This window comes from Thamnophis elegans, chromosome 8, assembly GCF_009769535.1.
Source record: "Thamnophis elegans isolate rThaEle1 chromosome 8, rThaEle1.pri, whole genome shotgun sequence".
Lineage (NCBI taxonomy): Eukaryota > Metazoa > Chordata > Lepidosauria > Squamata > Colubridae > Thamnophis > Thamnophis elegans.
This window is the reverse complement of record NC_045548.1, coordinates 16,351,078-16,363,127: the sequence shown is the minus strand read 5'-3', so window position 1 is coordinate 16,363,127 and position 12,050 is coordinate 16,351,078. Positions and strand designations below refer to the sequence as shown.

The following is a 12,050-nucleotide window of genomic DNA, read 5'->3' as shown; positions in this document are numbered from 1 at the left end:
ATGCCTGTTTTTGGCCGGTTTGGGGGCTGTTTTTTGGGTTGCTTTCATGCCGTTGTCCAGGCCATTTTCAGGCCATTTTTCAGGCTGTATTCCAATGCTCCAGTGGCCGGTGCGTGTGTGCAGCTGGCAAAGGCAGGTGTGCCCACAGAGAGGGCTCTGAGGGCTGTGTGCCACCTCCGGCATGCGTGCCATAGGTTTGTCATCACGGCCTTAGATTATGGAGATTGGAGCAGCTGGAGATTGTGGGGTATACTTTCTATGTGCCCTGCCAGATTCGACATCGTGTTCTATTACTTCTTTCCTAGTGGTTTGGTTTTATTTTTGTTATTGTTTTTATTCTGTTCATTGTATTATGAGCTTTCCTGGATTATCCTGGATTTGGGCAGTGCCACATCAAATAAAATAAATGATAAATAAATCAAAATTTCTTAGCTACTCTTGTGTTTCATGATTGGCACTTGTTTTATTATATTAGAAATACTTAATATTTAAACTCTGTTTTCTTACAGATGAAGGGAGAAGTCATTGGCAGAAAGAACAAGAACTCCCCAAACAGGCTAGGTGGTTCAGAAGAATTGTTCTTGTTGTTATTTTACAGAAAACCCTCGCAAGAAAAGAGTCTGCAGGTGCGTTTAAAATTATCTTCCTTCTTAGTTTTTCACAACCCCTCAGAATAAACTAGTATATTTGGGATTCACTCCATTCTGAAGATAGAAAAAAATTGTGGGACAGTCGACCATCGGCTTAACTTGGTTTAAAATAAAATAAAGGGGGAAAAAATCCATGCCAAATCAGAAGTAAGCAGAGAAGATCCTGCCCATCGTCATAAAGCAATCCTACATTATTAAAAAAAAAACCTTGCCACCTTATAACCTTCAAAATATTACTCATTCCTAGTTTGGTTTCTTTGCAAGATGTGGGCTTGCTGTGTTTTGTAAATCTCTAAAAAGAGACTTTAACTTGCAACAGGATCTCTTGTTTATTATACAAATTATTTTTTAGGTGTGAAAAATAATGTCAAGAGGAGACTTACCAAAAACTTCATTGTCTTCTGAAGGCTCCTGGGTTAATGGAATTGGTTTGGAACTATCCTTATGTTCAGCCTCCTCAAAATTTGCATTGGTATTCTGAAAAGATATATTGTAAGGATGTTAAAAAGATAGCCATAAAAAAATGGTTATTTAGCAAATACAAATTGTGCACACGTTTTCAGATGATGGCTCCATTTGGCCTTTTTTGACATCTTTGGACCACATCCCAAAAACTGAGGGGCCAGGAAAATACATCAAATTATAATTCAGTTCATGCTTATTCAGCTAACTGGGTTGTAGAGCTGCACCAGTGGTGGGTTTCCATTTTTTTTACTATCGTTTGCTTGTGTCTGCGCTCGCGATGCTTCTGCACATGCACAGAAGCGTCCGGGCAGATGGGCGGAGCCTCCCACCGCCACTACTACTGGTTCGCCCAATCCCACCTTTGAGCTGCACCATAAATGGAAGTCTCTCTTTCTCCCATGATATGTACTAAACCCACATTTAATCATAGTTATCTGCTCCCTAATCAGGTTGTGAGTTTGCATAGTGATATTGGAATCTCCGCCCTTGTTAGTCAGGCTGCTCCCGCTTTCAAAATCAGTTATCAAGCTAGATTACCTGACAGCCTTTGTGGTTACAAAGTGAATCTGGTCTCAAAGATTGTTTGAGAATGTTTGTGTTGTGGTTAGATGGGGAGGGGGGGAGAAGTTGGTTGTGATCAGATGAAGACAGTAACCCCAAAAAGAAGAATATTGTGGCTTTGCCCGTTGACTTAGGCAATATTTATTGTCCAAGGAGGGTATCAAGGTTCAAGTTTAATCCTTGATCCCAAGTAAGTTTGAGATGAAAATTTTTGCATTGCTTGTCTTTAAGGGGAGTAATAAGCATAATCTTCCTTAGACATTCAGCTTCTATTTGGGCAGAGAATGAGGCACAAATGCTGGTCTTATTCTTTCCTCTTCCTGATTTTCATGATTCAGCTGAAGAAGGCTACTTGAACTTCAATATAAACTTCCATGGGATCTGGTACACAGTTATAAGATTGATGCTATCCAATTATTACAAATAAATGTAGGGAAGTGGTGGATTTTTATTTTTTATTTTTGCTTTCAAGGTGATGAGCAAAGCCATATCTATTCACATGCTCTTGAATATTTCTTTATCCCATTGTGAATCTGAGCTGCCCCCCACTAAGGAACAGCATGACCCAGCAACTAGCATGCAGGTCTTGTAAAAATTATATCCTAATTCAATCTCAAGCTGTTTTGGGATATTGTATTCTATCACTGATAAGTCAATTTGAATGCACCCCCAACAGGCAAGTTCAGTTGCTATCAGAGGACTGGATGAAGCAGATTTCAAGACCAACTCCACCTTTGTATAGTTAAAACTGATTCACCTTATTTTACCTATTTCAATTTTTTATCTTTAAAAAAATATAATGTGCAATTCTTAAACGACGTCAATAAAAAGCATGCACTCAAAGAACATCATTTGACAATTGATTGTGTTTCAAAGATCTTTTTTCCCCAAAGCAACTCCTAGATTTAAAAATTTAGAACCATGTCAGTGGCAAAATAACTAGTAAGAGTTATTAAGATTTGACCCTAGGCAATGTACATTTATATGTGAGGACTGTTGAGGGGTTATTTCTCTTAAAAGCATTTTAAATAATCAGATGTTTTCTTTGCCATTTTAAAAGAGATGGACTGAACTAGGGGGTATTGGCTAGTACATTATATTCTGAGAGATGGGTAAAAGTGATGGCATAAAGCAACAAACCCCAAGAAGACATAAGGTATGGGTTCACATATCACATTAAGAACAAAGTTACACACTATTGCTTAGCTGTGGATAACCTCTTGGTTTTGGATGCTTTGTGCATTGTATCTCTGTAAGCCACAGACATCCTGATCTAAATTCCATGCTGATTGCCATCCATTACTGAATAACCATTGAAAAAATAGAATGGAGTTGAAAAGAATTATGTTGCCTATATAATATTGATATATCTTTACCTGCATTGTATCACTTAGGTTTAGGTTTAGGTTTATTAGATTTATATGCCGCCCTTCTCCCAAGGACTCAGGGCGGCGTACAACATTAAAAGAAACACATGATACAAAAGTTAAAAAAAATTAAATAGAATATCCCAAACAAACCCAATAAGAATTGACAATAACATTTTTTTTAAAAAAAATCGAATTAAAATTAACAATGATCAATAATTAATTTTGTTTTGTTCAGGCTAGGCTGGCTTGCTGGAAAAGCCAACTTTTTAGGGCACGTCGGAAGGATCGGAAGTCAGGGATTATACGAAGCTCCGGGGACAGCTCATTCCAGAGGTAAGGCACTCCCACAGAGAAGGCTCTCCCCCTGGGGGTCACTAGCCGACACTGTCTGGCCAACGGCACCCTGAGGAGGCCAACTCTGTGGGATCGCACTGGACGATGGGAGGCTAGCAGTGGCAGTAGGTGGTCTCGCAGGTACCTGGGCCTAAGCCATGGAGCACTTTAAAGGTCATAATTAGTACCTTGAAACTTAACTGATAAAAAGTCAAAATAGCCCAACTTCCATACTAATAACACATCAAACTACCTGAAAACGTACAACATTCTAAACACTTTCAAGCGTCCAAATGTTAACCAGTACGCAGTTAAAATTCAAGGAGCAACAACAGGGTGTATGTGTTTGTGTGTGTGTGTGTGTGTGTGTGTGTGTGTGTGTGTGCACGCATGATTTGAGACGGGTGATTCACCAATGTATGCACCAAGTTACAAACATTAACAAATTATGCCAGCTATGGAAAGGATGCTACGTTTCATCAAGGTTGTTGAGAAGAAAAGAAAAGGAAAACAACCTCCAAGTTTTGGAAATGCAACATAGAAGCTCTTAAAGTTAAAACTCTTTCATTAGTGATATTTTCTGATTTTCTGATGTGTGGAAAACAAAAAAGATATTAATATGTAACATTTATAGTAGCAATTTGATGGCCTTCTAAAGATGAAGTGGAGCTATTTAATTGCCTATGTTATGTGTAAGATTATGCCACTGACAGGCAATTTTGATGTGCTTCATTTTGCATTTCAATCTAGTCCCTGATTTGCAATAAATTGGGATGCTCATTATAGGCATATTAGATGGACTGGAGTTGGGCAGACACTTTGAATGTTTTCAGCTATGGAGAATGGATTGAACAGAACTTTAACCCAGATGTTTAATTTTCTTTATTGGTTCCCTAAGAACTACTACTTGCTACTGCTTGTCATTAATGAAAAGAGCAAGAAAATAATATTCATTTCATACTCACTCAGTGGGCTGGAGAGGCTCATGACAAGCTCTTGGCGCACTTTAATGAGAAAAATCATGACAATGAGATTTCCACTAAAATTTAATTAACATGGTTTTTATTCTAATCCAAATTAAATTGGAAATTGATTCCCATAAATTGTAGATAGTCCAACAGTTAGTTTAGGAACATTTCCAAATTTGATTATGTCTTAGCTGTGTGCAATGGTTGGTTCAACATGCCACCTTCTATTAAATAAGAAAGCCAAACTACAGATAAAACCTATAAAAGAAGAGTCAATCAAAGTGCTAATGTCTATTTAAACAAATGTGGAATAGAACTTTGCAGGCCAGAGGATAGAAAAATTACATACCCACACTAAAGAAAGGTGATACAAAAGAATGTATGAATACGCACACTTTTGTATTGTAAGTTTATTTATAGGTCGCCCTTTTCCCTGAGGGGACTCAGGGCGGCTTACAACTTGTGGGGAAGGGAATACAGACAGTGACATATAAAGACAATACATAATTAAAAATAGAAACAACATTCATCATTCGGGTGGGGGACAAATTACAATCTTTAACCCCAGGCCTGACGGGATAGCCAGATCTTGAGGGCTGTGCGGAAGGTCTGGAGGGTGGTGAGGGTACGAATCTCCACGGGGAGATCGTTCCAAAGGGTCGGAGCTACTACTGAAAAGGCTCTCCTCCGCGTGGTTGCCAGTCGACACTGACTGGCGGATGGAACTCGGAGGAGGCCTAATCTGTGTGATCTGATAGGTCGCGAGGAGGTAATTGGCAGGAGGCGGTCTCTCAAGTTGAACTAATTCTCACAGCAGCAACGTTTAGCTTAAAATTTCACAAATGCAGTTTACCCCCAGTGCAAAATAAGTTCTCCCTACAATTATATTACCATCAGTACTGTCATTGTATTTCAATTTACCCTTTGAAAGAAGAGCAATATCCAGTGCTTATGAGTGGGACTTTCTGCTTTTTATCTCCTTCAGTTCTCTATAAATCTACATTTACATACCATTCAAAAGAGACAATTAAAAAACTAGGAAGAAAAGAAGACTGGAACACAGCACCAACATGCCAATAAGCAGGCTCCGGGCAAAAAATCAGGGAGAATACAATACTTTAATCAAGAATGAACCACCAAGAAGGAAAGCACACCCCTGCCTAAACTTGCAGAGTAAGCAAGTTACATAAACACTCACACTGATGATGTTTATTAGTTGGGTGATGAAATGTCTGCAAGCAAGCAAGCAACCCCAGAGGGCACCAAAAATTCCACAATCCTCTATGTGCTTCAAAATGTGATCTGGGTGGAGATGAGGGTAGATGTAGGAGAAAGGATAATTATTCTTTCATCAGCTGCTTCCACATGTGCACCATGGGTTCCACCCTAAGTTTTTATGCAGGGCAAAATACTAACATCTTAAAAGTTGCAATTTTGGGGGGGACAAAAATAATTTTAAAAGAAAAATAAATAAATAAACAAACAAATAAATAAAAAACAGAGTATCTCATTAATCTGTTTTGTAAGCCAAATCACAAATTGGGTCAGATATTGTCTGGAAATAAAGGTTGTCGTCGTGACTTAAGTTTCTTTCCTTGAAATCAGACATAAGAGACATTGGTCTTTGGTGAATCAAAACTGTCTCAGAAATAACTCAGAAACTCCTACCTTTGTATGTATGTGGAAGGGTGGAATATATATTTAATAATAATACTATAAGAAAGAATAATTTTCCTACGGAAAGCCTTTGGCAAGAACCAATGTTATCTCTTATGCTTCTCAGAAGTTCAAGTGTTCCTTTTGCTTATTCAGAATTTGCAATTTTTCAGCATAAAAATGAAAGGCAATGCTTCCAAATGATTCACTGTCAAAGTGAGTGGAATTACTTTTTAAATCAGGGGTCCTCAAACTTTTTAAACAGGGGGCCAACTCACAGTCCCTCAGACTATTTGGGGGGGGGCAGACCGGTTGGGTGGGGATGGCTAGGTAATCATGTCACTGGGTGGGTGTGGCTACGTCATGTGACTAGAGGGTGTGGCCAATTTAACAGTCCATTGAACAATGTACACAAATCAAACTTTAATTTGTTTTGCTCCTGGGGGTGTTTTATTTGATTTTGTTTGCATGTTGCTGTTTTGGTTCACTTTTCTTTTTCCTACATCATTTTTTCAGTTATTTAGGAGTCTAGTAGTCCACTTCAGGAAACTCAATTTTGCAGCAATTCTTCTCGGCCCCAAGGAGCTTACAATCAACAGGTCTCTCTCCCTCTCCCCCCTTCTCTCTCTGCCTCCCTCTCTTTCTCTATCTATCTTCGGGAGGTGATGGAGGTGAAAAATGGGCCCATTGTTTGGCCTCCTGGGGCATCTGTGCACCCCATTCTTCACCTCCCCTGTCTCCAGAAGCATTCTGAAGATAAAAACCAGACAAAAACAGCCTGGGTTTTGGCCAAAACCAGGCAGTTTTCACCTATTTCTTGGCCTCCTGGGGCTGAAGGATGGGCGGGGCGAAGTGGGCAGGGCAGCCTCATGGTCCTGTGCAGGCTGAATGAATGGCTGTGGCAGGCCGCAAGTGGCCCCAGGCCGTAGTTTGAGGAGCCATGTTTTAAACATTGATGAAGATGAAATAGATGAATTTTCACTCAACTGTTTTATGCAGTCTTTTTTCAAAAGAGCAACTTATCTGGACTCTTGAGGAGTATCTGAATTCTTGTATGAAAATCACCTGTGGCACTATGGCTGGAATGTGGTAATAAAAACAAATGATATAATTTAAGCATTATTTGTTTAAATGAATCCTATTGACTCATGTGTGACTGGTATAAATTGTTCTGTAGTGTGGCTGTTTTTCTTATATGATATTACTTATAATTAATAAATAACCTTGAAATTCTTGCAACAGATATCTGACCTTTAAAGCGCAAGGAGAAAAGAATTTTAAAGGAAAAGTGTTAAGCAACCTTTCACATTATATGTTTTTGAACTTTGTTTTAATCAAAACAAAAGGCCTGGAGACAGCATATGAATCTTAAGACACTCTTAATTCATCATGTAAGGAGAGAAAATAAATTTTGTATGATAATATGATTTACTCATCCAGTGGCCCTGTACACTACCTAATTAAATTCAGTTCAGTGTATTAAATTTGTTATGGCTGTTTACTCCATTAGACTCTGGGCAGCTTTATTAATAAACAAAACAAAAACAAAAACCAATTAAAAACATATAAAGAAGCAGTAAGGTTTAAAATAGCCAGAAGAATAAATACTATAAAAATGACAAATGACTCTAGAAAGCAAATCTAACCCTTAAAAAAGTGAAGGACTGTTTATCAGAAATAAAGACTAATCATGACTATCTCAATTTTTTTTTTTTAAAAAAAAAACATGCTTGGAAAAGAAATTGAACCAGACTGTAAAACATGAAGAAAAATGAGAACCTTGCAAGGGAAACAGACCTACAGATGAAGATACAAGCAAAATATAACAACTATTTTCCTCCTGCTCCTTCTCAATTTCTCACATATACAACCTACAAAATAAGTGTCCCAGAATGAGACTGTTCTATCCCTGACAGAGTTAGTTACTACAACACAATAGTAGCTTCCCTGGCGCTCTCTTTATATGATTATCTGGCATTGGTATAGCTCTGATATAGACTGTAGTGAGGAAAAACTAGTATTATAAAGTTGTATGCATAATAGGTGGTTTCTCTGAATTTGGAGAATCAGATTTCTAAGGGTTTTTTAATGGGTTTGTCCACATTTTCCAAACACCAGAAGTAGCTTAAACTGCTGTGGAAGAAATTTCTCACACTAAACATCAGAAATATCATGAAAAATAAAAGGTACACATTAATTAATTAACTGCATATATTGAATGAGGTTTCTTTCTATCATCTCAGTCAATAGCCCATAAATTAGACTGAGGCAACTAATAATCACCTCAAGCCATAAGTCAAGAGTATTTGAAATGCTGCAAGATTTCAGCATTTGCCCTGAGTCAGAAATTGACTGGGGAGGTCACAAATCATGATCATGTGGATGCTTCAACTGGTCACAAATGCAAGCCAGATGTCAAATACCCGAATTGCAATCCCACAGTCATGGGGTTGGTGTGATGGTCGCAACTTTGTCAATAGGTTATAAATCACTTTTTCCAACATCATTGTAGCTTTGAACTATGGTTAAATGAACATTCATAAGTTGACTATCTGTATAAGTTCTTAAAGCTGTTTATTAAAACCCATAGTAGTTTAATGATATACATACTCACCCTGAAAAGATGTTTATTCTATAAACAGATGAATATCAGGATCTGTTGCTATACGAAGAACAGTAGGGAGGTGAGTAGAATAGTAAGGCTCATGTCAAGGATAAGTTCTGGCTGGCTTTACTGCCGGTTCGCTTGTGTGCGCACTTTGTGTGCATGCACTGGATGTGCAGAACTCAAAAACAAGATGGGGGTAGTGATGACAGTGACCAGGGAACCTGTTTGGGGGCATGGCAGGCCTGGTTGCTGGCAGTTCCAGCGACCCAGGCCATCATACCACTACCGGTTCAGCCGAACCGGTCCGAACTGGTAGGAACCTCTGGCTCATGTACATGTCACTATTATGACTTATCTAATTCTAAAAAGCAGCTTTTATTTGCTAGAGTGAAAAGGACTTAGCCACTGGCATATTGTACACAGGATTGCAGCATCTACATGAAGACTTACATTTTGAAAGAAGAAAGGGAACAACAGATTTCCTGTATGTAATATGTAACAGATGACAGAAGACTGAGCTAGATTAATACTAAATAAAGCTTTCTGTTTCCTGAGAGTTTCTCAGAAGACACACAGCATATCCTACCTCCTTGACTTTCCCTTTGATAAAAACCTTGCAGATGCCGCAAACATTGGATATTAGTACTTCTGAAAAAATCCACAAGAATTTGGGCTACGAATTTGCATGGACTGTCTTTCTGCTCTCCCACCACATTTGTCTTATGAGTTTTAATCTTTCCCTTTCTACCCTGTTTCCCGGAAAATAAGACAAGGTCTTATATTAATTTTTGCTCCAAAGGACAGATTATGGCTTATTTTCTAGTTGTCTTATTTTTGGGGAAATATGGTACTAAATGCATCCATCTGGCTGATGATCTTAACTGGGGCTTTATTTTTGGGGCAGGGCTTATATTTCAAGCATCCTGAAAAATCATACTTGGGCTTATTTTCTGGTTCGGTCTTATTTTCAGGAAAACACGGTAGTCATTCATGATATTCTAAGCTGTTATCAACTGACATAGTAACTTTACAGAACATTACCTATCATCTGAAAAGATGTTGGTTTTTTTTTAAGATGCTTTCCTTTTTCTGTCTGATTAAACAGCGAACGAGCTAATGGCATCACTGCTTTTCTTACTTGCGCAGACATTGAGCGTTTCATTATTATCATTATTGTTTTTTGTCTTCCTTTGCATTGCCATATCATAATGGAAGAACATTTTGCAAGGTTTAAAGAAACATCAGCGCCACTGTATGAATAGCTTATGTACGAAGCAAAATTTGTATTTAGCAGAGACATAGATATTTTCTTTCTCAAATATCTTCCTTAGAATCTCTTTATCCTAAATAATTTGTCAACAGATCCCTCAATTAATTTTTAGGTGATCAGACAGATTGGAAAAGAAAGTAGAGATTATTCCATATTTATGATGTACCACCCATAGACATTTGAGTGAGTGTATATTTATATGCATGTGCAATATTGCTTAATAATCAGATAATTTAAAAGTAGTAAGAGTCACAATGACTAAAAGATGATATTTGCTATGTACAGTATAGTGGTGCAATGATAACAATAGATTTGCAAAATATTGGTGAACCTCAACTATGTAGCAAAGTAGAAAGCCATTACATTCCACCTATGGCAGATCAATTATAAGTTCCCATGAGCACACTGAAATCACAAGGAAATGATTCACTCAAATACCAGACCAAGGAGTGCCTTCCACTCCCAGGTGACACTTGAGTCATCTCCCAAATAAACATTCCTGTTCTGCTAGAAATCATTTTGGAAAAGGAAAAGGTAAGGTATGTCCACACTATTTAAAAAGTGTTTTTCTAACACTTCAAATGGAACATGTGACTGCTCAAAAAGCAACCAGAGAAATCACCTTAGGGGATATCCTGGACTTGTATCTCCTGGTTTCTCTCTCTTTTTTTTTTTTTTGCCACATGGAATTTTCCAAGACTACATCACTGGAATTTAGAGGTTACCCCCTCCCCACTATCAAAATCATTAATAAACATTAAAAAAAGTAATTAAACAAAGTAAGCCTCCATTAGATCTAATGCATCTCTTTTACAAAATATCCCATAAATCTCCTCTCTCCAAAAGAATGTGATATTTTAATTATCATGAACCCCTTAATGTCTCTGGAAATTAAACAAACTAATAAATAGAGAATTGACAGCAAAATGCTATGGGAAGTAATAAGCACGCACAAAATGGCTTTTAAAGTGTACTTAATTGAAATGTATGAGTAGTATGGCATGGGAGTCTATTTTTACAGCTCGGTCTGTATTTTTTTGAAAATGAAGGAAAATCATATCTGCTTCCCTTTGGCAAAAATCTCGAGTATTAACTCGAACTACTTATTTTTCTCCACCACTATATGAGAAGACATCTTGCGCAATCTTGAGGACATCTATTCAAAAGGTCCTCTCACTTCATTCAGTGAGAGTAACTCCTGTATGAGTGTTCATTTTTTGCTCTGAACAAATACTGGCAGTTCTTGTTACGGTCTGATTACTTCTTCAGTTTCCCTGTTTGTAGGGATTTCATACACCACAGCCTTAAATGGCTTGATTTTTGGGATAGGAAGACAGTTTAAGAATCCTTTCTTCTACTTTGGCCATAGTAATGGATTCGATTTTCCCCCTTCCTTACTTCTCCTCCACCCCAGGGGAAAAAAGCGCCAGTCATTGAGGACATGTGTTTGCCATGAAATATATTTTTCTATGAGCCCCTTGCCACTGATTTCCCCCATGTACTTGACATCTTCCAATCTGATGTATCCCTCGGTCAAACAAGGAAGGTAGGCAGTTAAGCAGATTGGCTATCCTGGGACAGGAAACTATCCTAAATCCTGTCATTTCTGTTTCACCCAGAAATTTTAAAATATTCCAAAACACATTTTCAACATCAGTGTCACTGGATTTGAGTCAATGCTAAAATGTTTGGGTGGAAAATATCAAATACTGTCCCTGGCTGTGAGTGTGGCATCTTCAGCTTCTCATATTGTAGGTAGTTCTCTACCTGTGACCACAATTGCAACCGGAACTAAGCGATGCAGTCGTTAAATAGGTGCCTGATTTAATAACCTTTTTGCCCAGATGTTAAACATATCGCAAACTCCTTAAGTGAATGTGTCTTCCCCCATTGACTTTGCTTGTTGAAAGCCTCCTAAGAAGGTCACAATTGGTGATCATGTGAGCAATCCAAGATGCTGAAACCACTGTAAATACAAGTTAGTTACAACGTCTGAATTTTGATCATATGACTGTCGGGAAGCTGTGACGGTTGTGAGTACAAGGAGAAGGTCATAAATAACTTTTTATAGCACCAACCTAGAATGCAGTGGTTATTAAATGAATGGTTCAATGGTAATAGCTTTATCGGTAATAGGTTTTCTCTGCCTGCTCTTAACTGCCAATGTCT

The 12,050-nt window shown here is 38.0% G+C and overlaps 1 protein-coding gene across 1 annotated transcript in view; it reads right to left on the bottom strand.

Annotated features, from left to right (window-relative positions):
• Window positions 1-12,050, bottom strand: part of MBP (myelin basic protein) — a 109,701-nt gene that overhangs the window by 83,642 nt on the left and 14,009 nt on the right. The window contains exon 3 of the mRNA XM_032222811.1: window positions 1,034-1,127. Within this exon, the coding sequence (XP_032078702.1) occupies window positions 1,034-1,127 (94 nt within the window). The remainder of the gene's footprint in view (window positions 1-1,033; window positions 1,128-12,050) is intronic.